At 37.0% G+C, this 26,539-nt stretch overlaps 1 protein-coding gene across 2 annotated transcripts in view; it reads left to right on the top strand.

Annotated features, from left to right (window-relative positions):
* Positions 1–26,539, top strand: part of LCLAT1 (lysocardiolipin acyltransferase 1) — a 127,783-nt gene that overhangs the window by 45,926 nt on the left and 55,318 nt on the right. For both annotated transcript variants that reach the window (XM_067292959.1, XM_067292960.1), the window contains 2 exons: positions 2,848–3,046; positions 17,964–18,110. In XM_067292959.1, the coding sequence (XP_067149060.1) occupies positions 2,848–3,046; positions 17,964–18,110 (346 nt within the window). The remainder of the gene's footprint in view (positions 1–2,847; positions 3,047–17,963; positions 18,111–26,539) is intronic.

The following is a 26,539-nucleotide window of genomic DNA, read 5'->3' as shown; positions in this document are numbered from 1 at the left end:
TTTCAGGACAAGAAGAAGAACTTCCTGTAGAGATGAAGTCTTCCTCATTTATACTGCATCATTATTATAGCTATAGCAATCTGGAAATGAACAACAAAGCTTTTCCCTGAATTGTTCCTGGAGAAAGTTGGTATGAATGGGATCTAACTGTCTCTTTGTCTGTAGTTCTCTAAAAATCAAGAGGCTTTGTTCCTGTAGGTCTTTTAAAGATTTGCTTATTTTTTCTGTAGTAAAATGCTATATTGATGCTCAGAAATATGTACCTTCTGATGCATCAAATAATTTTGGTTTTCCTTGTTTTAAAGGGATCTGAGCTGTTTCATGTTGTAAAATTTTTGTCCTTTTCACCATTACTAAATGCAATGAAATTAAGAGGGATGAAATAATTACCAGCAAAGAGAATATAGGCATCATTATTTCTTGCCATGATGAAATTTAGCTGAGTACTGACAGTGTCAGAAGATTGACCCTTTCTCTTTTTGTCTCCTGATTTTTCTAAAATTGCAAACTCCCCCAAATTGCAAACTACTGGCCTTTTATTTGATTAGCTGCCTGGCTTTATAACTTTGGATTATTACAACTACTTTGCGGTAACTTTTGCAGTCCAGAGGTTTGATTTCAGTCTACACTGGGACTAAACCAAAATAATTTGAATATTTTTCTGAAAAGGAATCCGTCTTAAAAGAAACTCAAGGTTTTAGGTTAAAAAAACGGGTCTCTGTGGTTTTTCACCCAACCTTTCTCAGTCTCAGACCTTGTCTGAGTTAGTTTTCCATCCTAACACAACTCCATTCTTGGTCAGGAAAAGCAGGGACTTGTGTCTCCAAAGGATAAACTGATGTGGACCAGTGGGACTCCCAGCACGGAAGCTGTGCCTCTGTAGTTTTAAGAAACTTCCGTCTTCCTCACTCCTCTGAAATGTTATATCCCTTCTAGCAGAGTCAGAAGAGGTTACTAGTTGGGTCCTTAACTGCTTCAGTTTATAGTCTGTCTTGTTTTAGCATTTTGGTTATGTAGAACAGGAGATCTGTTCACTGATATGTTTAACTAGATATTAAAGAAGTAGTAAGATTCTTACTAAACTATCCAAAAATCGGCTGCTTCTCTCTTTTCTGAAGTGAAGAAAAATCTCTTCCATTTTGAGCTATACAACCTGTTCTGCTTTTGCAGTGGTTCAGGTTATTCTTGATGAGCTACACTTTTGCCAGAATTAGAGTGAGCTGGATTATTAACAGCATTAATATTTGGCACATATAATGCTTTTCATTCTGAGATCTCAAGTAATATGCGGTTGTGGAACTGTCATTCCAATTTTATAGGTGACTTAGCTTAAACTGAGAAATTTGTGTTCTTTAAGCTTCTGTGGCGCAGAGGTGGCAGAAGGACGAGCAGAATAGAAAAGTCTTCTACTTCCTGGGGCTCTTTTTAAATGACTAGACTTTGCTCTTTTTCTGTATTTTCCTAGGGGGAGAAGGGAGAAGAGAAGCTAATGGGGAAATCCTAAATGCTTATATTTTCTGTTTCAAGGCCAAATGTTAAATTTACCCCTCTAGATGTTTGTCAGTCCAATCACATTTTGGTCCTTTATTCTTCCATGCTAAGAGGTTGGGTATAGCAGTCAAAACCTCAGGGCTCTAAGTCATACCTTTAGGTAATTTCTGTTGTCTGCCCCTGTTTCCTGGAATTTTGTACCTTTCCACTGTGTTCTAGATTAGGTATTAAATGGTGCCACGCACTACCATTCAGTTGTCCGTATTTTTTAATTATTTGCCTCATCTGGTTCCTTTGCTATGGCCAACCAGCACTCTTCCCTACATTTCCTGGCGTGCTTTGGGGAGTTAAAGTGGGTCAGAAACCATTTCCAATAGGCAATTTGGATGTGGCCGCCTTGCTTTGGAAGCTGCGAGACTCGAGTGGTGTGGACATGGCCAGAGCATGCCGCTGGGCCTGGGGTTATGTACTGTATGGCCCAGCGGTGCTGGGTGATGAAACCAGGCCCTCTTTTCCTTCTGATAAACCACCTGCCCGTAGTTTATAACTTGACCCTTAAGAGCAATGTAGTGGGTGAAACAAGAAACATGTTTTATATGTGAGCTTTTAATATCATTGATTATCTCCACCTAGGCCAAGTGGAGAAAGCTGTTTGCCCTGCTTCTTTTTTGCATCCTTCCAAGTTGAAGGCTTAGTTCCTGCATCATGAAGGAACTTCTTAGATGTGCATCAGCATTTGTGGGCAGGGAAGGCCCACACTTCAAGATAGCTTTGTAGACTTGAACAGACATAGGTGTTTATCAGTGCTATATTCAAGCTTGTCTGGGATTTCTCCCTGTCAGCTGCTCTTTCTGTATTTATATTCTAGCCATTCTTGCAGGTAGAAATTAAGCACAAATGTGTTGACCCTTTGGACCCAGGCAGAGAGCAGAGCAGCTTCAAGTATCTTCCCAGCACTAATGATACTGAGCAATAGATGATTTGTGCAGCCAGTTTTTCTTTCTGTAGTTTTTACCCAGCAAGTTACAATCCATACTGATTCCCATATTTTTATTCACACCTGATAGTGTTCTGGAAAAAATGGGGCAAGTTAAGCTTCATGCTGGACACTTTGGTCATAAGAAAAGGTTTTTAAGAAGTGCAATTTAATTGTTGTTTCCTCTTTCATTAAAGGAAACAGCTGACTGTTATTGTGGAAAAGCTGTTTTTTTTAATTAGAAAACAATGAGAAGTTTGTTTACCAGTGACAATGTGTGTAAATAAATGAAATGATAGCATTGAAATTAATTTTGATTGCTAATGGGCTGTTGCTTCTCTTCTGGGAATAAAGTCATTATACTTAAATGTTAATTCTAGGCTTTGCTGGAGATGGTGTTTGGTGCCAAGGTTGTTGTCACCGGTGATGGATTTGTTCCTGGAGAAAGGAGTGTCATTATCATGAACCATCGCACACGAATGGACTGGATGTTCCTGTGGAACTGCCTGCTGCGATACAGCTACCTCAGACTTGAAAAAATCTGTCTCAAATCCAGTCTCAAAAGCATTCCAGGATTTGGTAGGTCACTAAATCCTTTAATTGGGAAAGAAAATGTGTTAAAAAAATTATCTTGCCCAGCACTGTTTGTATCCTGTTAAATGATGTAGGTTTAAATACTCTTTCATTATTTACAAAAAAACTTATATAAAATATATATGGCATATTGAGAAGTTAACCCATAAATCTCGCAGAGGGCACCTAGACTGCATGTTTAAACATTTTATTTTAAAGATATTACAGATGCTGCTGTTGCTTACATAACCATATAGCTTCTTTACTTACTGAAAGTATTTTGAAGTCTTTTTCAAAACTATGTTTTTAGTGCTTTTTAACCCCTTGCTGCAAATGCTCTCATCAGGCTTCTTTCTTCATTATCCAGTTTAAACTATTGGGGAGGTTGGGGGGCAGAAAAAAAAAGCCCCATAGACAATTGCAAGGTGGTACTTCATTTTAATAATTGTAGTTTTAAACTGAACTTGGTTACCAGAAATATGCTGTACAGGATAGTAAATAATCAGTATGTATAGTGATGTAGGCTGAGAACAGATCTGATCAGAGAAACCATTTCAGACAGGCCAAAAATTGTTGCACAAACAGTTTCTGAATAAATAGGCAGACTTATTTGATATAAAAGATCTCTCTGCATTTTGTTTATTTCTTAGATTTATTTGCTGTTTTATACAAAACTAGCTTGGGCAGGATCTGCGTCAACTTTATGATGTTGAAAGAGTAACCTTATTTATGGTTCTCTTTTGTCAGGCCATTCATCTAAACAGATAATTTTGGCAGGATTCCATAAGGAGGAACTCTCATATTGTTGTGCTGTTATTGCATTCACTTGCTTGGGGTTTTATTTCTCTAAATAAGAGTTGCAACTAGGTAAGGTATTCTTTTGCTAACATTCAAACCTTGTGGTCAGTTTTACTTGAACAAAGACATCTCTTCTATAGTTGCAGAAAATCAGAAAATACGTATTTAGGTAAATGTTTTATCTTCATAATGCAGCAAAGATGTTTTGGAATCTTCAAATCAGCTGCATATGTAATTTTTAAAGAAACATTGGAAGGTGGAATCTAGGAGTATGGTCTGGAGGATTCATAGGTTAATCTCTTCCTAAGTAGCATGTATCTTTGTAACAAAACATTTTTTTGTGTGCTTGGTTAGTATTAGAATGTCCTAAATAAAAATTGAAGGTCAGCTTCAGAAGCTTGGATGTTATATATGCTCGGCAAAATTTTGTTCCTCAAAAGGAGTCAAGGGTTGTTTAGAAGCTGATTTTTCAATCCACACTTCAGTGCATAAACTTAGCCCATACAGGCATATCTCGGATATATTGCGGGTTCAGTTCCAGATCACCACAATAAAGTGAATATTGCAATAAAGCGAGTCACTTGAATTTTTTGTTTTCCCAGTGCATACAAAAGTTATGTTTACACTGTGCTGTAGTCTGTTAAGTGTGCAATAGCATTATGTCTAAAAAAACAATGTACATAATTAAAAAATACTTTATTGCTAAAAAATGCTAACCATCATCTGAGCCTTCAGCGAGTCGTAATCTTTTTGCTGATCAAGGGTCTTGCCTTGATGTTGATGGCTACTGACTGATCAGGGTGGTCATTGCTGAAGGTTGGGGTGGCTGTGGCAATTTCTTAAAATAAGACAGCAATGAAGTTTGCCACATTGATTGACTCTTCCTTTCATGAAGGATTTTTCTGTAGTATGCAATGCTGTTTGATAGCATTTTATTCGCAAGAGAACTTCTTTCAAAACTGGAGTCAATCCTCTCAAACCTTGCTGCTGCTTTATCAACTAAGTTTATGTCATATTCTAAATCCTTTGTTGTCATTTCAACAATGTTCACAGCATCTTCACCAGGAGTAGCTTCCATCTCAAGAAACCACTTTCTTTGCTCACCCATAAGAAGCAACTCCTCATCCATTAATCATGAGATTGCAGCAATTCAGTCACATCTTCAGGCTCCACTTCTAAGTCTAGTTCTCTTGCTGTTTCCACCACATCTGCAATTACTTCCTCCCCTGAAGTCTTGAACCCCTCAAAGTCATCCATGAGAGTTGGAATCAACTTCTTCCAAACTCCTGTTAATGTTGATATTTTGACCTCCTCCTGTGAATCACGAATGTTCTTAATGGCATCTAGAATGGTGAATCCTTTCCAGAAGGTTTTCAATTTACTTTGCCCAGATCCATCAGGTGGATGGCAGGTACAGCCTTACAAAATGTATTTCTTAAATAATAAGACTTGTAAGTCGAAATGAATCCTTGATCCTTGGGCTACAGAATGAATGTTGTGTTAGCAGGCATCAAAACAACATAATGTCATTGTACATCTCCATCAGAGCTCTTGGGTGACCAGGTACGTTGTCAATGAACAGTAATATTTTGAAAGGAATCTTTTTTTTCTGAGCAGTAGGTCTCAACAGTGGGCTTAAAATATTCAGTAAACCATGTTGTAAACAGATGTGCTGTCATCCAGGCTTTGTTGTTCCATTTACAGAGCACAGGCAGAGTAGATGTAGCATAATTCTTAAGGGCCCTAGCATTTTCGGAAGGGTAAATGAGCATTGGCTTCAACTTAAAGTCACCAGCTGCATTAGCCGCTAACAAGAGAGTCAGCCTGTCCTTTGAAGTCGGGCATTGACTTCTCCTCTCCAGCTATGAAAGTCCTAGATGGCATCTTCTTCCAGTATAAGGCTGTTTCGTCTACATTGAAAATCTGTTGTCTAGCGTAGCCACCTTCATCAGTTATCTTAGCTTGTTCTTCTGGAGAACTTGCTTCAGCTTCTGCATCAGCACTTGCTGCTTCACCTTGCACTTTTTTGTTATGGAGACGGCTTCTTTCCTTAAACCTCATGAACCAACCTCTGCTAGCTTCAAACTTTTCTTCTGCAGCTTCCTCACCCCTCTCAGCCTTCACAGAATTGAAGAGACTTCGGGCCTTGCTCTGGATTAGGCTTTGGCTGAAGGGAATGTTGTGGCTGGTTTGATCTTCTATCCAGACCACTAAAACTTTCTCCATATCAGCAATAAGGCTGTTTCGCTTTCTTACCGTTCATGTGTTCACTGGAGTAGCACTTTGAATTTCCTTCAAGACCTTTTCCTTTGCATTCACAACTCAGCTGTTTGGCGCAAGAGGCCGAGCTTTCGGCTTATCTCAGCTTTCGACATGCCTTCCTCACTAGGCTTCATCATTTCTAGCTTTTGATTTAAAGTGAGACGTGCGACTCTTCCTTTCACTTGAACACTTAGAGGCCATTGTAGGGTTATTAATTGCCCTAATTTCAATATTGTTGTGTCTCAGGGAATAGGGAGGCCTGAGGAGAAGGAGAGAGATGGGAGAACAGCCGGTCGGTGGAGCAGTCACAACACATGCAACATTTATCAATTAAGTTTGCTGTCTTATAGGGGCACGGTTCGTGATGCCCCAAAACAATTACAACAGTAACACCAAAGATCACTGATCACAGATCACCATAACAGATATAATAATAATGAAAAAGTTTGAAATATTGTGAGAATTACCAAAATGTGACACAGAGACATGAAGTGAGCACATGCTGTTGGAAAAATGGTGCCGATAGACTTGCTTGACGCAGGGTTGCCACAAACCTTCAATTTGTAAAAAAATGCACTATCTGCGAAGCGCAATAAAGCGAAGCACAATAAAATGAGGTATGCCTGTATAATAGATTTGAGTGGGTTCAGGCAGATATAGCTGTGGCAGGTTAATGTTACCAGCCGCTAATGACATTCTTGCTCATGGTCTGAGATAGTAGCTTAAGCCACTAATGAAATTCTGGGCTTATACTCCGCAGTGGGGACTGCAGTGGTAGAGGTGGCACAGACAGACATTTACTTCTGTTGTTTCTGTTACAGGATGGCAATTTCTGGCAGTGAAGTGGAGCGGATGCCTGAATCTGTAATGTTATAAACCACTATAGTTATATATGCCAGATCCCTAAATATCCTCCAAAATATATGGGGTGTGGGTACTTAGATTGCAATGTCATGTGTTATAGCTTATTTTTTAATAGCGTGAGATTAACAGTTTACTAATTACAGGAGAGGAATTTGGTTAAACTGTGTCCTTAAGCCAAGCTGTCATTTGGTGGTCTTAAAATTGTGAATGATCAGCTTCTATTCTAGCACAGTGTAACTAAAAAGAGGGTTTAGAAACACAAGCCTCCTTGTTTAGTCAGCCTGCATCTGAGTGCCAGAACCTTGCAAAAATAAAATATTCTCTATAGCCTCATAATTAGGGGACAGTTGGAAAGCGAGACTCTTGGCTTAAATGGAGGTGGAGAGAGGAAAATTTCATTGTGAATCCATTTGAAGTTTGATGGGGCAGTAACATGGTAGGAAATAGTGTCCAAAGAGGATAACCCTGAGTCTAATCAGGAAGAGCAGAATTTCTCCTACTTGTCTCTAACGGCCCTGCCGTGTTGTGTGATAGACCTTTAGCAGATGTTTGCAGGATTTTGTTGTTGTTTGTTAAACAGTCCTGGGTTTTTTACATAAAAGCTTTGTCTATTTTATAAACTTTTAAAGGCCAGAAAATAACTTGAAAATGAGCTGGACAGTTTCAGTGCATTGCAGATATTGTTACTTTATATGTTGATCACTAGGGTATAATATTTCTGGAAATTAGAACAACTACTTTCATCATGTTTTTCAGTTTCATATTTTCATATATTTATATGAATCACTTGTAGCTGATCAAACGTATGGGACTACAGAAGTATTGACGTATCGGCTAAATGTAACTTCTAATAAACCTTTATGTAATGATTAATCTTGCTTTGAGTTTGAGAAAAATATTAGATGAATTTACAGCCTTAATTCCTCTGATCCTTTGAAGGTTATTTTTTCAAGTATTTAATTTAAAATTAGGAGTAATAAAAGATTTGTTATGCACCCCTTTCATTTCCATGTGTCTGAAAACCTTGCAGGTATTAAGCATTGTACCTATTTTGTCATAAGTACTATCCTAGTTGTGTAAAAATAGGTCTGTGAGAGATTATACTGATCCATTTGGTATGGTAGGGGAAGGGCAAAGCTTGGGAATGGAACTAGCTCCAGAGTCCTTGTCATCTCCTTTACAGGTGAAAAGCATAAGGGTATATGACTATGTATTGCAAATAGGCAGTTATTTTCAATTTAGGTATAAATAAAATCACAGGAGACAGTGCCTCAGTGAGAAGCATTGAGTCACTTATCTAGTTCTTAAGTTATTAATTCTTAGCATTCCAGCATATCAAAAAACTTTAAATTGATTAAGGACGAACCTTAAAAAAAAAAACACAAACCAAACCAAAGCAGATGGTCCTTTCTTCCTGGAATCATAGCTTTGGCATGATGAATTGTGTGCAGTACAGTTTTCAAAAAGCAGTATTAAATTTCAGTAATCTCAGTTTCAGAAATAATCTTGCAGCATTTCAGTGCAACTTGCCAAAGTTGGAGTCTCAAGGGAGCCCTGCTCTGTTCTTTAGCTGTTGCTGTAGTTTCTCATATGACATCATCAGAAACCACCGAGCCCTTCTGCAGGGTTAGGTTTCAAGGAGAATTTCTCATATCTTTGACAGTTTCCTGTGTAGTTGAACCAGATAGGACTTCTCTAAAGCACTTGTAATAGACATGTACAGCTTATATTCTCACCTGTTCTCAATTAAAAATGAATAGCATAGGAAGTGATACAGATTATTATGCAATTGTATTCAGCATATGCTACAAAATACAAACTGCTGTATGAGGTACCAAGGAAAATACATGGTACTATCTGATGTCCGATTGTCTAATGCCTAGAAGTTAGTTGCATCTTTTTTATTTTTCTCTTGGAAGTTTCATTTGTAAAAGTCTTGTCTTGGTATGAACCAGTAAGTTTCACTGGAATTAGCAATGTATTTTAATAATTGACAACTGATGTGTGTTAATTGTTTTAAGCAGGATTTTAATAACTGATGGGCTTGCAGTAAAACCTGGATTTTAGGGAAGTAGTTGAAAGTGTCTCAACACCTACCTGAAAAAAAAATTAAAATGTGGGTTTAATTTGAGAATTCTCAGAAGAAGGGGGAGAAAAATGAGAGAGGGTGACCAAAGGGGTTAGTGTCAGTATATGGCTGCTACATGAGATAATATTCCAACTAGTTTTGCCTAATGCAGATGGAAAAGATAAATAGCACAGCAGTTCAGTTCACAAACGTAAAGTAGGTAGGTGCTGCAAGCACTGTTGATGGACGTGTCTGGAAAGACTTGCCATTTTGAAGAAGGCTCTCTGAGACTGCTGAAACCCGGGAATTATGATTGGAGCTGACTGGGAAGGGGGAAGGTGGGGTGGGAACAAGTCAGGAAAGGACAAGGTGATAAAAGGCGAAACAGAAGAATAAGCAAAGCTAGCAAAACTAGAGTAATTAGGAGCAACGTTAACTGAGTAAACTGTGCAACTCTTGATCTTTGTATTCAAGTTATTGTATTGCTCACACTGCTCTTACAGACAGCAAGATGCAGGAGCTCACTAGTTGTTTTTCACTTGAGTGCTCGCTGGAGTGCTTTGAGCTCTCAAAAGCTCAGCTCTGGTTCGGCCCTCATTGCGTTAAGTGCTGCGGGGAAGGAAAAGGGCTACTGATCTATTTCAGCGCTGGGCTTCGCCCCACCAATATTTTACCGCATGTCGGTTGATCCATTATAGCTGTCCATGTGTGCAAGTTTAGCCCGAAGCAAATTTAAAGTAATTTGAGTCATCTTAGTTTTCAATGAAGCAGGACAAAATAACTCAAATTATCCTGCATTTGCCATGGGCTAAGAGCATGCACACCGACAGTTATGATGGATCAGCTACCTTGAAGTAAAATATTGGTGTAGCTAAGCCTAGAAAATTTTAGCACTTAACTCAATTGGTGTATAGTTAAAGCAGCACACTGGGGCAAATCTGTATGCATTTATAGTGGCCTGAAAGCACTTCTGCTGCTACAGCTACTTCTGAAGGTAGGGATATAAATACTGCCGCATAAAGTGTCTTTGTTCAGGTTATAGTTGGATCTGCATTAAAATTCCTATCAATAGAGGATATTGGTTTAAAAATTAAAAGCGTAACCTACTGAACTTTCTAGGATAGCTTATGTCTCAAGTATCTTTGTTATGATAAAATAGGCTGAAATAAGAGTTTTGAGGAGCTGTGACATTTTGTCTTCTAGCAATTCAATTATGAGCTGCCAGACTTAATTACCTTAGAGTTGTTATCCTGGATGATTTTTAAAGTGGAAGTTGAAAAATATGCTCTGTAATGGAAAGCACAATTGTTATTGTAACATTTGTTCGTGGTGAAGGCAGATATGCAAGACTTTCTTGAAAAAGAAATTCTATTAGTTTTAAATATGCGTGAAGGAAGGATTATACTTTGAAGCAAAAGGCAGCTTAATTTGCCTGTAACTGTACATGTCTTTTTTGTGGAAAAATAGTCTGTTTCCCAACTTGGCTCTTTTCTTTGTTGGATTCTCCAGAAAAGACGTAGGAAGATTTTCAGATGTATACCACAGGAATTCTCCAGTCTCTGTCAGAAAAAGAATATATACTAACCTACCTTCCATGAACGGTTTCCTTATCCTTTCTATATAATTAGGGCTCCAGTCTCTCTCTGACCCCCTCGCCTCTCCAAAAAACACATCGAAATCATGAGATCAAATGCTAACTGTTCTCCCCGTTTTACAAATGACAAGTGATGAAGAGGGTAGTTACTTTGTCCAAGCTTACATAACAAATACTGCAGAATTAGGACTGCATATTTTCCTAACTTAAATTCCTCTGCTTTTAGCACTGTATTATGCTGCATCTGTAGGGTTCAAATCTTCAGGCCGAGTTACTCGGGACTAAGGGTTTTCTCTGCCCCTTTTGCACAGCTCTCCTGGCTGTGTCCTGGCGTGCCTCAGCCTGCGCCTGCAGGGCAAGGAACTCCTCCGGTGGGGGACCGCAGGGCAGAGGTGCAGCCAGAGACGTGAATCCTCTTCCGCTCTCTCTTTAGGCCGCGAGTCCCCAGTCTTTTTGCGCTCTGCTTTCACAGTCCTCCCGTAAGGCAATGGTGCATCTGAAGAGGAAGCAGGCCAAAGGAGAAGGTATTGAGGTATGAAGAGAAAGATTGGGCTCTCACCAGTTCTGACTTGCACTAAAGATGATGCATCCATGAGAGAGACTTGCACTGTCTTTTCCAGATGTATTTATTCAGGTCTTTCATTTTAGTTGTGCCTGTCTGCTCTTCCCCATGATGTAACAACCACAGGTTGTTTCCTTTCCACCTTTGGAGATTCTGGAATGACGTCATTTTTTCAGATATGTATAGGACAAGACTCATCCTTCTTAATACCTAGGTTTTCATGCACTGTCTCATTGTATTAATGCATTTTAAAATGCAACTTTCCTGCTATCCTAGAGGTTTAAAGCTTCTGCTTTAGTTTGCTTTAGTTTTAAGTTGTGCTATGTGATCCTGAGTTTACACTGTATGTCAAATCAAATTTTAAGTCATATTTTAAGATTGATTTTATACTGAATAGGCTTAATGCTTTCTTAACAGTTTTTATAGCATTCTAGTGCAAAGATTTTGTGTAAGGAACACTAATACAGTGGTAGAGTTATAGATCATCTGATTGTTCATATTAAATAAAAATGATATAATTTAGGAAACAAGGAATAAATATCTGAGTGTGAAGTGTCCAAATAAGAGGTTTCTGATCCATGATTAAGGAGAATATTGACAGAAGCCTTTCCATGAGTATGTATGCCTCTGCTCGGGTGTTTTATATACATATACGGTAATACTACTGTCACAATTTTTTCCTATACACTTTCACACATTTTTGTGTGTGAATTGGCTGAGAGCTACCTGTTCTTCAGTAGAATATCTTTCTGGGAGGTCTCACATTTAAATTTTTGCAGTTAAGACGTAGGCTACTGGATCTGGCAGCTTTGTGACACTTTGTGGCTTTGTCTTCCTGAGAAGTAAATCTCATATTATAAACATTGTTTGAAGCTTCTGATTATATTATATATAAATACCAACTTAAAGCAGAGGTTTCTAATAGCACACGCTGTATTTTCCCACAAGAGGAAAGGGAATATAGAAAGTGTTAATATGTGAATGTGACTTACATAAATATAAAAATTAGAGTATTTTGGTACTGAAACAAATAGACAATAACTAAGGGGAAGTCAAACGTAAAGCCGATCAGAGCAAAATCAGAATCTTTTTCTTAAGCTGCCTGAAAATTCAATGTTCTTAACATTGCTGCTTGTTCACTTTAAACTGTTTTAGTAAGAAAAAAATTTAAGTTTCACATGCATGGGAAAAGATGACTACTCTGTCCAAGTAAAAAGTAGACTATGCTGTATTTACGTGTATAAAACGTGTAGTCCAAACAAACTGAATGCAACCATAAAAATAATACAGGTTCAAGTGGTGTTCTGAGTCTGATAGGGCAAGGAAATACTGAAAGCATACAGGTGTCAAATAGATACCTTAAAGATCAAATCAGCTGCTTCACTGTAAAATGAGGGGTGCTGCTGTGAATCTGCATTTATTCATTTTTATTTCTCAGCTAGTTGTTTAGTGTTAATTTGCTGAAGGAATGGACCAGATTAGATAATAGTAGTTCAATTCATTATACCCCTATTAACTACGTTGTTAGAGATGAGCGTGGTAAAAAAAACATTAGCTGGGAGCAGAGACTGTGCTTTACAAGTTTATTTCAAGGAGCATTTCTTTAATTATATTCCTAGTTTATGTGCTTAAACCATTGCATTAAATTTTAAAAATATTTTATTTTTAATTTGATTTGGGTAATTAGACATAAAACTATCCAGAAGAAACAGTAAAATGACTAATTTGAATTGACTTTTCAAAAATCTGTTTAGCACTCTGTACAGATCAAATCTTGAAGTGTGTACATAGTAATTTTAACTCCTGTGTCATGTGCTAACATCTTTTCATTATCTACAAATCTTTAAAATAAAGAGTATTCAGCATTACCTGATAGTTGCCTTGTAAATATTTTAGGCAGTGAGACATTTTGAATAACAAGCTGTTAATGGACACAATTATATTGTATGCAGAGGGATCATGCACTTCCAAATGATTTCCCGTATTAAGTCTAGACGTCTGTTTCACTGTTGCATCAAGAGCCTTGATCCGGACCAGGTCCCTTCTGAGTACAGGCACACAGAATAATGCCTTTATTTTTGGCCCAGTGAATTTTGGATATGAAAAACCAGTGACTAACAAATAGAAGAAAAGAGGGAGTATGAATGAGTGTAATAAGGAGATCTCATGGTTAGGCCTTTTAGTTTGCTGCTTGGTTTTGTAGTTTTGTAGTTCTGAATCATTTATCTTTTTTTTTTTTTTTTTTTTTTAGTGGTTTAGTATTGTTAGCTCTTCTGGTGCTTTGCTATAGGAAATGCACAGATACTATTTTTTTGATGTGTGTATGCTTGCTTTCAATATCAGCCATGTTTCTATAATAGAGATATGGAAATTTTTTGAGAAAGCAATTATATTTTATTCTGAGATACATACAGAAATGTATGTAAAACTGTGATATGAATCCAAACAAAGGCTTTTTGCACAACTCATCTCTTTCTCCCTTCTCTTCACTGCCACCTCCATCCTTACTATCTGCTTACTCCCAAATTATCTTTGCAATGAAAATGAGCTTATGAAATTTCAGCTCATGAAGTATAATTTTCTTTTAAAGAATTTTGGGATGGGGAAATAAAAGTGCAGGGTTTTTGAATTTAAAAAGCCTTATGCTTGCAACTAACGTTTTTAGTACAATGCTGCAAATACTCAAACTGCATAGGCTATAATTTGCTTTCTCCCCAAGGCAGCAAGGGAATTCTTATGTACATCACATTTCTCTAGTTCAATAACAGGCTTTCCTTTTTGTGTAAGTGTTGTATTCTCTGTGTACAATTTTGTCCTGATAAAGCCTTATTGAAGTGTGGAATACCTACCATTAACGTGTATGTGTTACTTGAGATACGAAGCTGCATTGTTGATCTTTTCAGTTTCAAAAAGTTGAGTAGAAGGTCAGCGTGGCTAGCTACTCTATCCAATAAGTTTGTGCTGATAACCATTTTCAAAATCTGAACAAGAGTTGTGCAGTCTGATGCTTTTGTATACTTTTTCAGGTAATGTTAGGTGTCAGAAATGTCAGGTCCTACAAGAAGACTAGTTTAGGAAGGAAATGGTATTGCATTGCTATCATTTCTTTAGCTTCAATGTTTCTTTGCTCTCCATGTTTTCCTAATTAATGATTTCTCAAGAATCATCAAATCAAGACAGCCTTTTTTTCCCAGGCAAGTAAATGCTGTCTTTTTTTTTTTTTTTTGACTGGGAAAATTCCCCTTGCCCAGCAGCTTTCAGAAAACAAAAAACACTGTGCGAAAGAGCAAAATGTAATTACTTTTGTTGGACAATATGTTGACCTAAACTTAATAATAATTAACTGAATAGCATGTCTCACTGCTGGCTGCAAATGAGAAGGTACTTCCTTCTTCTGCTTATTTGTAAATGTTGCTGATTAGCAAAAGCTTTCACTTTGCCCATGGCTTTATTGAATTCTTCCTGTTTCTCTATCCATTCCCATTTGGATCCCACGTCATGCCTCAGACTTGTTGTGTGTTGTTTTTCCAGCAGCCCAATACAGACACACTTTAGCATGGAAACCAGAGAGAGCCTGCTTTCACTTTGTCCATTTGAAGTCCTGTGTCTGCAAGCCTGTGCTGGTTTCCTCTGTTGTTTGAAATCTGGTGGAATGGTTAGACCTGTAAACAGCAGGCATTCTCCGCCGTCGAGGTGTGGACTAGGATTTTGACTGAAGGCGGTAATTCACATTTGTGTTGCCTTCCGCTGGAAGCCTTAAAGCCAAACAAATGTGGAAGATTCTTTCACTGATGGTAAAACTGTTTGGTTCAGTCTGCTGTGCTAGGGTAAGTGAGGAAGAAAACCTGGGCTCCTTACTCTTAGTCAACTGACCATTAGGTCATCCCTTCTTATTTGAGCAGTCAGGACTATTTTATCTCATCAGATACACTTCAAAATAGAAATATTCTTCCTGAACCCTGGATGTTATGAATTAGAAAGGTTATAAGATCAAACCTATTGTTTATTTAAAAACCAAATACTTCCCAACTCCCTTCCTTCTCTCTTTTATGCTTCCTCCTCCCTGACACCTTGCTGTCCTTACATTACTGCCACTCTTTGATTTTGCATAGCCTATATGTAGCATTACCATTTAGGGGATGGGAATGGGAAACGACTGCATATATCCTCTGCTTCAAGGTAATTTAGGCAGGTAAAACAATGGTGACAAAAGCAACAGTAGATAAGGCTGTTTTGTAACTTGATGTTTGCAGCACTATCAAAGAAGGATTACTAGAAAGAGTTTATTGTGCAAGCTTCCATCTCATGTAAAGCCTTGTGCTGCCTTGAGAAAAGCAGTGAAGAGAGTGGAATCTGGAAATGAGGGTTTTTTTCAGTGCTTCTGAACTAGTGTAGACCAAGATCATCTTAAGGAGATGCTGAACTGATAAAGTATCAGCAGGCTTCCACATGAGCATTTATTTTACTTCTAGTTTCCCTTCCTCCCACCTGCACACGCTGCTGCAATGAGAAGTCAAGTTTGAATAATTTAGGCCTGATGAACTTATTTCAAAACTCAGTGTGATACAAACTAATAAAACGGTTTAGCGCAGTACAGTTTTTACATAAACTAATTTAGGGGAACTACCAGTATTATTAATAATAATAATAATTAATAAACTAATTTAGAGTACTTAAAACATACAAAAAGTTTAGGCTGTAATGTAAGAATGAGTGGAAAACTCCAGAACCACAGCAAAACTTTCCTGATACCTAGGTATTTTTCCACTCAGTCCCACTGAGTTTGCTATGTTGTCAAAGTTGTAAATAGTATTTGATTTATAGGGATTTCTGTTTCTGCTTAGAGGTCTTTTTTCCTTTGCCATCCCCATTTTTAAGAATTTGATTTCAGGTGAGGTATCTTCTAGAACAACCAAATGGAATATCTTTGGCACCATTTGGGTATGAAAAGGTGTTATATTTATACTAACAGAATGTCAAGTATGAAAATGAAGCCCTGATTGGTTCAGTTTAAAATGTTGGGTTTGCATAGTTGAAGTATTAAAGGTATTGTAACAATAGGATGTGGTTAAATGCCAGAACAGAGCATGGTTAAATTATGTGAAATATTTTTCAGTTCCTTTAAAATCGACCTTTTAATTTTTCCTCCAAATGACTTGTTTAAATACTTGTATCAGTTGACTGATAGCCTTTACTGATAAAGCTATACTGATACTTCTTGACGCTGCAGATATGGATGCATGATATGTGCATAGATGCACATAAAAACTTTGTGATCAAAGTTTAGTTTTATTTGCGGAGAGTTTTTAACAAACACAATGTACAAATTTTAAAACATTTGCTGAGACTGCATTTTGAGTGTTTCTTTCTTAAATCATATGACTGATTTAAGTATTCAGTTATCTGGATATCTGAGACTCATTTAGGTCCAGATCACCAAAAGCATGTTAGTTATGCACGCTCCATCTGTTTGCTTGATTTAAAAATGAAAAGTATCCACCCCACAATATAGTTGACAAATCTTTAACAGTGCGATCAATGTTTCTATCCAGTATAGGAGAGATTACGCAGCTTGGTTAATGTGTTATCCGGGCTGACTTACTTATGAAGTTAATATAAAAATTGGTGACATTTGTAAGTTATTTTCTAGCATGTGCTCCTTGTAACTTATTGTCTAGAACAAAACAGGAATCCCCATAAAGATGAGCTGAAGTAAAGTGCCAGAATAACATGATTTAAGTCACCAGCAAAGGAAAAACAGACTTTGAGAACAATGATGAGTGATGAAGACGATGGGAAACTGTGGTGTTTTCTCGTTGATGTGGAAAATCTATCTGCAGGTTTTCTGATGCAATATGAACTAGCCAAGTACGGTGATAAGTGAATGTCACACCTATCTCTGAGCCTAGTTTAAGAAGGGAGCATTGTGGGCATCTGGTGAAGCCAGAGCTCTGATTTTTTTTTTTTTTGTCCTGCTGTCTGAACTAGTGGACAGAACTTCCGGTATCATATGAGATAGTATATGTAATTGTGCCAAAAAAGACAGGAATGTTCATTAAAGATTATTGTGTGTGACCCCTGAGCTGTAGACTTTAAGTATTACTGCATCAATCACATTTATTTAAATGCATTATATTGTCAGTTTGATGTTAAGCTGTAAATCTTCGCAGTTGTCCCAGAATTTGTGTATGAACAAAAGGATATACTTAAAATTTTTCTATAATCAAGTGTAAAAAACAACTTCATGAAAATTATAAGAAGTTATACATAATAAAGCCCTTGAAGCAATGCATATTTTCTGCACAACACATAGTTTCCAAGCACTTCTGAAGGCAACTATCCATATATATAATGCAGCTTTTTTTAATCCCACAGCGCATTTCTGAGATGTTTATCCATAAGGGCAGACTTGTTCCTTGAGCAAATCAGTGTTGCAGTGATTAAGGATATTATATTGAGGGCCATGGTTTTAAATACTTCAGATCATTTCATGAAAACACTGGCCCTATTCTTGCTCTCTAGAAAGCTTTACTAAATCTGGTAACTTGAATTTTGCAAAAATGTAGCCATTTCAAATTTATTTAGATTCTGCATTCTTTGCTTTGTGTCCAAAAATCCTTTTACAAAGTTACCAAACGCTCTTCAATCAGAGGTGAGGACAGTTGAGCAGTAAATAAAATGTTTTGTCCAACACAATTTATAAAACATTTTGGAGTAACAATCAGTATGTAAGTATCAGAATGAAATGTTACTAAAGGTGTATTTTTAACTTCAGGCTGGGCGATGCAGGTTGCCGCCTTTATTTTCATTCAGAGAAAATGGGAAGATGACAAGAGTCATTTTGAAAAAATGCTGGATTATTTCTGCGACATTCATGAACCGCTACAACTCCTCATCTTTCCTGAAGGAACTGATCTCACAGGTAGGTTACACTTGTCTCCTCTTGGAATGATCAAGGGGGAATTTTTTTTCTTTGTGGAAATAGTTCAGAAAAGTCCAATGCAGCAGCAAGACTGGATTCTCATGGACAGTAGAAACTGTAGTTAATAATCAAATGTGCTGATATTTTTGAGAGGCACAAGCATAATTTCATTCAGAGGTTTAACCAGTCTTCCTGAACTAAACAGTTGTGTTTCAGAAGAATCTGATGATTGAAATAGCTTTATATTGGTCGGTGTCGTATGAGTGCCAGGTACATCGTATAGAAGGAAGTAGGTTCCAAGGCCTATAATAAATCACTTGTATGTTTCCATTTACCACATGATTGGGGTGAACAGTGCAAAATCATTTCGGAACTATGGAAGAGTGACGGAAGATAAGAGCTAATGATTTCATTATATTTCATGCTTAATGTTTTAAGGGGAGAAAATGGAGATACTCGTTCCTTAGGCCATGTAAACAGTCTGTTTCTGTCTCTTAAAGAAAAAGTAGCTTGCCCAAACTAATGTCAAAGTTATTATAATACTAAATTTAGTATTGTAGTTTGGAGTTAGGAGTATAGGATTGGCTTAATTCTTAACAAATTATCTGCTTTAATACAGGTATGACATCTAGTAGCAAGCTGCTAATCAGTGTTGAAGAAGAGTCAAGTGCCAATAAAAGAAAGCATTTTATGAATGTTCTACAGTTCTGCATGCCTGCAGCATGATTTGATAAGCATCATAAAAATGATACAATTAGACTTTCACCTTTTAGATTATTTTAAAGATTTTCACTATATTTTGCTTTGCAATTTTTCTCAAATCATACTTTATTGCAGTGCCAGATCAGTAAATACTAGATACAGTATAAAAATAACTAATGTGTGCTATCTTCTCTGCTGTATTCATGATATCTGTAAAAATGGATAAGTACAGTATTCAGATGCTAGGGAGTTGTCATCACCTGATCAGCCTTCTAAAAGGAGGATAGCTTCACTGAACATTTGTGGACTGCTTTACATGACATCTCTTGTTGAATTAGTTATTTTGTATCTAAAATTAGCAAGGAGGGCAGAAATTGTTATCTCACTTAAAATTTTTTTTTTCTTTGAATTCATGAACAACTGTTCTCTGCTAGCTCAGAATTATGAGATGAAAACCTAATTTTATTAATGGAGTCAGGAGGCTCCTTCCTAGGTCACACTCACTTTCTGAACAGATGTTTCCAGCAAAAGGTTGTTACAAAAATTAGAATGTTCATCATTTATTCCATTAATTATTTACACCTTCTAAACCCTCCCAGTATTCCTCAGAGACAACAGATTTTAAAGAACTGAAGAAGTTCTGTACTGTAGTTTAAAAAAAGAAGAATCGGCCAAGAACTGAGACCACAACAGTGTGTGAACACTTGCGCTGCTTACTTCATTCCATTAGCTCCAAAAGCAGTAGGGGGGATGCTCTCAACTCAAATGCTGAATTCGTTAAGGAAGCGGTACTGAATTTGTTAAGGAAGCGGAAGGTGTCTCACCACTGTTGTAACTGGTACAAAGAACATAGCCTAAATTTAAATATATGTTGTTGATACCATCAACTAAGAAATTCATACAGGCAAGACTTCACTTAACATTAAAAATTCCTCTGATAGCATTTCTGAACACAGATTTTTGACAAATTTTTTTGAAGATATTTCTGTTATTCTGATTTTCCTTCCTCGTGCATGTATAACGTATTCTTTAACCTTACAGCATCAAATGGATGTCAGAACTATACTTACCATGCTGTTCTTGAAGTTGGTTTAAGCCACCATAGATTGGTGGTGTTGCTGAAAGAAACCATCTTATACTTCTTTGCCTGAGTGCTGGCACAAGAGTTTTATCTCATAAAAAATCGGATCAAGAAACTGATCTAGATTAAAGCTAGTAGTAGTAGTTGTAGTTTTAAACATGATTGCTTCCTCTAATTCATTGAGCAGTTATGCAAATGCATGTGTAGCAAAGAGAGGAAGCAGCACAGTGGGAAGGAACCAAGGGACTGCTGGGGAAGACAACAGAGCACTGCTTCCTCAAATAGCCGTGCTGGTGTCTGACATTTCAAACTGTCCGGTGTTGAGCATTTTAACTTTAATGTCAGTACTGAATGCCACCTTGATACTACATTTGTGCATAATAAGATGTATAGAGACAAGCAGGCATGCTCCCTGTTTTTGTTTTTTTTTTCTATCCAAGTAAATAGCTATCCCTATCTGATTGTCTTTATAGGAAACAGTAGCTCACACGTGTTAAAATATCAAAGGAGACAGGGCAAAACCCCTTTGCAAGCTAAACCTGATCAGGCAATAAGTTTGTAGTGTCTAATAGAACACAATAATGTAATTTGTGTAACATTTTGAAAAATAATTTTCAGAAAACTGTTATGCTGCTGACATGACTGATTGCAACCTCATGTTCTATCTTTTAGAATAAGAAATAAATCACAGTTTTGTGCTGAATGGTCGCTCAATATCCTAGGGAACATAGAGGCAAAAATAGAGGCAAGGGATCTTGTTTTCTGACCAAATTCCAACACTGCTCATTACTTCTGATAACAAAATACTTCTGGTGCTTAAAGTTGAAAATAATACTCTACATATACTTCACTGCAAAAAAATTTGCTACAGAACCCTGTGCTACTATCATTTTTTATCCTCTCAGTGGCCACATTACAAGGATAGATAAATTTACTCCTCTTTATGAGAAATTACATAGTATTCTCAGGTATTCTAGAATGAAAGATGTCACAAATATAAAACATGGTTATATTAATACATGGGCCACTGCCTGACTTAAAGTTGGTAAAGTACTTTGCAGTGAAAGGTGCCATATAAATACATTTAAAAAGTAGTAATGTCATGAACCCTGAGCAGTGTATTTGCAGACTGTATCTATAGGGTCTGAGGTAGTAATTGTATAGGCTGGTCATCATCTCACTCTAGAATACTTTAAACTTGAAGCAAAAAGCATCAAGGTATTTTACTACAATTGCTTAAAAAGAACCTCCAGCAGATAAACATATAGCCAGCCTTTCTGAAGCTCTGAAGAAAACAAAGCAAGCATAAGTCTAATTCTTCTGAGAAACTAGAATATAATCCACCATTTTTCTTGTTCTCTTGTTTTTCTTGGTGTTCCTTAAAAGACTCTTTGTAGGAATTATTTTGAAAGCAATAACAAAAAAAAGTTGCTGTATTCCTCAGGGGCTGTTAAAGTCTCATTGCCTATAGATTTGTGTCTGCATCCCTATACACAGTCTCACTGCAGTTTCTCCTCTGCCCATGTGACATTTCTTCTCCAAATCTTTATTGCTACTGTCTGGGCAAGAGGCTACATGCTGTGCTGAGTGACCTAACAGACCAGATACCCGTGGAATCTGTGCCAGCTTTTCCCTTGATTATGATTTCTACTATTGGAAGCCCAGCCTTTACTTAGTCATTAGTTTTTATAAAACTCCTGCAGGGCTTAATTATCCTTGAATCTCTTCTCTTTGACAAACTTTGTTTGCAGGTGGCATTGGTTCAAAAGTTAAAGGGGGCGGGTAGGCAGTGTGACTGCACAGACCTTTTTTCCTTAAGGAACAGCTAAAAAACAAACAGGAAATCTTGGTAAGGTCCAGATCTCAGCAGGAGTCTTGAACCAATATAGCTGTTATGCTCTATATGCAAATCTCTGATAGATGGATAAATTAGGATATTTTATTAAAGAGAGATTTCTGGAGTGCTCATTTATTCCTTCAACTGTCTGGCACCAGTATCATAGGAGAGTACTTGAGAGTACAAGCTTGCTCTTTTCAGAATTCAGATTAAACAAAAGACGGTACTTAATATTCACATTTTGGTGCACTAGTAGTAGCAAAAAAAAGTAGCTGGCAGTATATTCTCAGTCTTCATACAGGATTATTCTGCTCCAGGTTTTGATCAGGGATAGTTGTATTTAAGTTGTCATTCCGATTAAGCATTCCAATAAGATTATGAGGGAAATTCATAGTTCTTTTGAGTCCAGCCCAGCAAAGCAGATCAGCCTGGACAGTGCTGAATTTGGAAAAAGCATGCAAGTTGTTCTTTTGAGTGGAGTTAATACTGCATACATGTTTAATGGTAACACAGACTCAACTTTTCTCTTGCGTACAGGACTCGGAATTATGGTTCAAAATACTCCTCAGACTGGTGGAATGTGACTCTACTGCATTATGTTTTTGAAGGCTTTCTTCCAAGTCAAATTCTAGAGATATTTGTTTTAATTCAAAACTAGATCACAAATTAAAAATGTAATTTAATTTTAAAAAAATGCGTGCTCACTTTATCTTCTCGTTTTCAGGGGTAAAAGCAATTTAACTTCCTAAAAACCTGTAACTCAGAAATGAAGAAAGTGCATAGTATTAGCATAATTTTTCTCTTGTGCACTGTAAGAGAAATTCTGAAATGTGGTGCTTCTAGAAAATACTGTCTTTCTGAGCTTCTCCAATAACTTAAATGGGATTAAATAAATGGGATAAATAGGATTTCCCCACACAAATTTTGAAATAGATGGGAAGGAATGTGACCAAATGATTTCCTAAAGGTGACACGGGAGCAAAAAATGGAAGAGGATATGGCTATAACTCTTCAAATTCTTGTTCTTTTGTGTAATTTGACAGTTACACTGTTGTGCTTATCACTGCCCTAAAGAATATATCCTCTGACATACAGCACGTCTTAGCTGAGCGAGGCAAAGGGAGGAGAGGCAAGTCCGAGGGAAGCCAGAGGAGAGAGAGTGCGAGGCAGTTCTTAATAGGGAAAGACTGTCCGAACTCACCCTGTGTTAATAGTTATGCGGCTACTGTTTAAGCATTTATGGTCAAGGCTCTCTAGCTGCTAGATAGATTTTCTCCCCTTCTAATAAATTATATTTAGACAGCTTATATCGTGTATATTTGTGAATGTTTGTCATTTTCTATCACAGTGTATGCTTTAAAGTACTCTACACTGAAGAAGTCATTTTGAACTGCAAGATAGTGCAGCAGTAAACATGCAGTACACAGATGACATCAGTGGGCTTTCAAATGATAATGTGTCTGTTTCTCTCAGTATATCAACATAAAGCTTAAGTGCTTGAATGCATCTTTTTTTTTTTGTGCATATTTCTTTAGGAGTATCTTTCTAAAGAATCTGAAATAACTGTACATTTAATTTTGGAGTAGAACAATTTAGTGCATATAGATAAAAAAGTTACATTGTCAGATATTGTTAAACTGAACAATAAGACTAGGCAGGAATGTAAAAAAATATATAGTGACTGTAATTCTGCAAGTTTTATATTTGTCTGTATTTAGCTATTTTGATATAGTTCATGTCTGATAGTTACAGGATTTCCGTGTGAAAACCAACTTTGTTCATAATTGTGCTGTATCATATGAAGTTCTTATGGCAGCAATTTAAATTTCAGTCTAGTACCAATTCAGTGACTCTTAAAGACACACATAGCTACATTTTAACTTGAGATTGAATTCCTTTTGTGTCTTGGAATGTTTCATCTGTTTTGTGAATAAAGCTAAAGGAAGGGGAAACAATTCTAGCTGTCTGAGAGGTGAAGGTAACAGGCACCCTTAGTTACACTGTACATGTTAACATTTGAAATCTTATTGGACATTTTTTTCCTTTCAAATTTGCTTTACTTTTGAAACCATATCTGATTTTTTTCCATAAAAATAGTTTATTCTGCTTATTCCTTCTCATTATAGGAGAAAATAGAACCAAGGAGTTAAAATAAAATGCATAACATACCTAGTTGGAATGATGAGCAAAAGTCAGCGTGGTAGATTTGCTTTGGCTTAATTACAGTGGAAAAAAGAAAATACTTATTTCTAGAAAGCAATGCTTAATTATCTTTTTTGGAGACAGTAAGCAAGAGGGAGCATTACCCTTAGCCAAATGATGCGAGTGGCCTTTTGGGAGTGGGGAGACCTACACTGAGTTGAGTTCCAGCGCCTGCTTCAAGAATTGCTTTATGCAGTTTACATTACAGTCAGTTGGAAGCAAAAAGCAGAACATATGTTTCCTCTTTTTAAGGAAGTGTTTTCATTATCAGGCTTACAAAGCTATCTTGCACTTTTTTTATTCTTTCACCTAAGAATATTATAGTCTTGATTGCACAGGATGATGAGACACCTACCTAAGTTTTGCAACACTGGCAGTGTAGCCTAGTCTGCTGATTAAGGCATTTTAAGAGGTGTTTGTTGTGCAAATTCCCTCAGACTGGAGAAGATAAAAAAAAAAAAAAAGGGTTTCTTCTTTCCTGGATCAGTTGTCTAGCCTCTAGGTTTGATGTAATATGAAACACCACATTTTCTGAGTTTGCTGAACGCAGTGCTCAACAGGAGACTTACTCTGAATTTCCACAGCAAGGCTTAGTCACAGATGTTGTTTCACGCAGGGATCCCAAGCAGCAGTAGGTACAGAGGTGCTTATGTCAGATAAGATGGCAATACATTTGTTCATAGGTAATAGCAGAATGATGTACTGTTTTCTCCAAATGCTGAGCATAGTAGGAGGAAGAGCGTTATGCTTACATTTATGTACAGTCAAAGCGTATCATAGCCTTGCTTTCAGGATAGCATCAAAAAAAGTCAACCTTCCTGACTTCCTAGAATAAGTATAGTTTAAAGCACAAAGACCTCTGGTTTGATAGCTGTTGCTAAGGGAATAGGGAGATGATTCCTCCAGGACATGACAATGATCATTGTATTAGGTGGGAGTGTTATTCTTGTTCTCAAATCCTGTTTTACTGTGGTCACAACAGGGAGGGAACAATCTCTGTTACGTAAAATTTATGATTCAAAGGCAAGGGAGGGATGCAAACAAATGAAATACCAGGAAGGAATTGAATAGCATTGGCCAGTGTGCTAGTGGCTGTCTGTTCACACATTTTTAACAAGGCATTGTAGTAAAGGGAAATTTGGAGGATGCTTTAAAGATGTTTATAGTGAGTTCTTTGCAAGTGCAAGGAGGTACAGTAAGAGGAAGTTTGAAGATGCTTGTTTTTGAAGGCAGTGGTGAAGTGAAGGTTCCAAACCTTTTTTGTTGCATGAATTAAGTCTTTCTCAAAAAACAGAACTGTCCATTTATTCTTTGTCTCTTCTGTGGTGCAAATAGAGGTGTTTTACAAACACCAAGGCATTTGTTTTCACGTTGCCCTTCTGAAATAAGACGATAGTGAGCAGGCATACAGAGAAATTGTTCTTGAGTGCACGCTTAGTGTATGCAGTTTGATATGCTTAAGGTTTAGCTTTTTTAGACTACTTAGCATTATGTAGACTTATATGGACCTCATGTCTCAGAGCTTTGATTGGCTTGATTTGCAGGATGTAAATGTTCCAACTTGAAACCCTAATTTGGATATGCAGGAAATGAAGAAAGTATTCCTCTACTTTTTGGAAGAACCAACAGATTAAATTAAAGACTGTGCAGTAAATTTATTTAAAAGCATGTTACTTGAACCACCACAGAATTTGGAAAGGAGCTCTTGAGTTGTGTACCTTCTGTAGGAAGACTCTTAGGAGTCAGTGTCATCTCTTAGAAAATAGAGTTTAAATGGTTGAGCTTAATAGTACAACAGAGTTATGTCTCAGAGGTAGAATCCAGCTTTTTAGGGTAGCATGTAATAATTACCAGACTCCTCTTTCCTTTTCTGCTAGTCCATATCTTGTTATGACTTACTTTTCAAGTTCTGCCATAAAAGAAATAGGGGTCCTGAAGGCAAGTTTCCTTCACTGATTAAGAGTCAGCCATCTTCTGCATTGAATGAAGTTGTAGTCCAGCAGAAAAAAATAAATATTCTGGTCATGTGATTAAAGACCTACATAACGCATATGTCGAAAGAAAGGTAAATTTAAGTTATGTAAGTATTATGTATGTAACTTAATGTTACGTACATAACGTAATATGTTAAGAATGGCCAACTGCAATTTTAGTTTTTTGCAAATTCTGTAATTTTAACACCACTTTTGAAGAGGTAATATTATGAAAACATTATCAATATTATTTGTAAATGGATTTTGGAATTTTTATGTAACAATTTTGTATTCCTTTGCTGGATCATTTGCTTGACTATTTTTCAATAATTTTCCTTTTCTCCAAATAACATGGTTGGGAAAACTGTGCACTAAATTTTAAGGGTTATGGAAGACCATACTTCTATGCAGGTCACAGTTGTTTACAGTGAAAAAATACTTGGTACACTGATACGCTGTGACATTTACTAGTAGGTAAATGGTCCTTTACGAGAGAGACCCACATTTGCTGATAAACAGAGTTCATGTAGTTTAAGGAAAAAAGCGCAAGAAGGTTGCAATGGTGCAAAATAAACAATACTGATGTTGATTTGTCCACTTGTGCTATCCAATCTTTATGGGAAAAGCTTAACAT

Source organism: Apteryx mantelli, chromosome 3 (genome assembly GCF_036417845.1).
Source record: "Apteryx mantelli isolate bAptMan1 chromosome 3, bAptMan1.hap1, whole genome shotgun sequence".
Classification (NCBI taxonomy): Eukaryota; Metazoa; Chordata; class Aves; order Apterygiformes; family Apterygidae; genus Apteryx; species Apteryx mantelli.
Note: the sequence above shows the minus strand (reverse complement) of the source record. Positions and strands in the feature narration are given on the sequence as shown.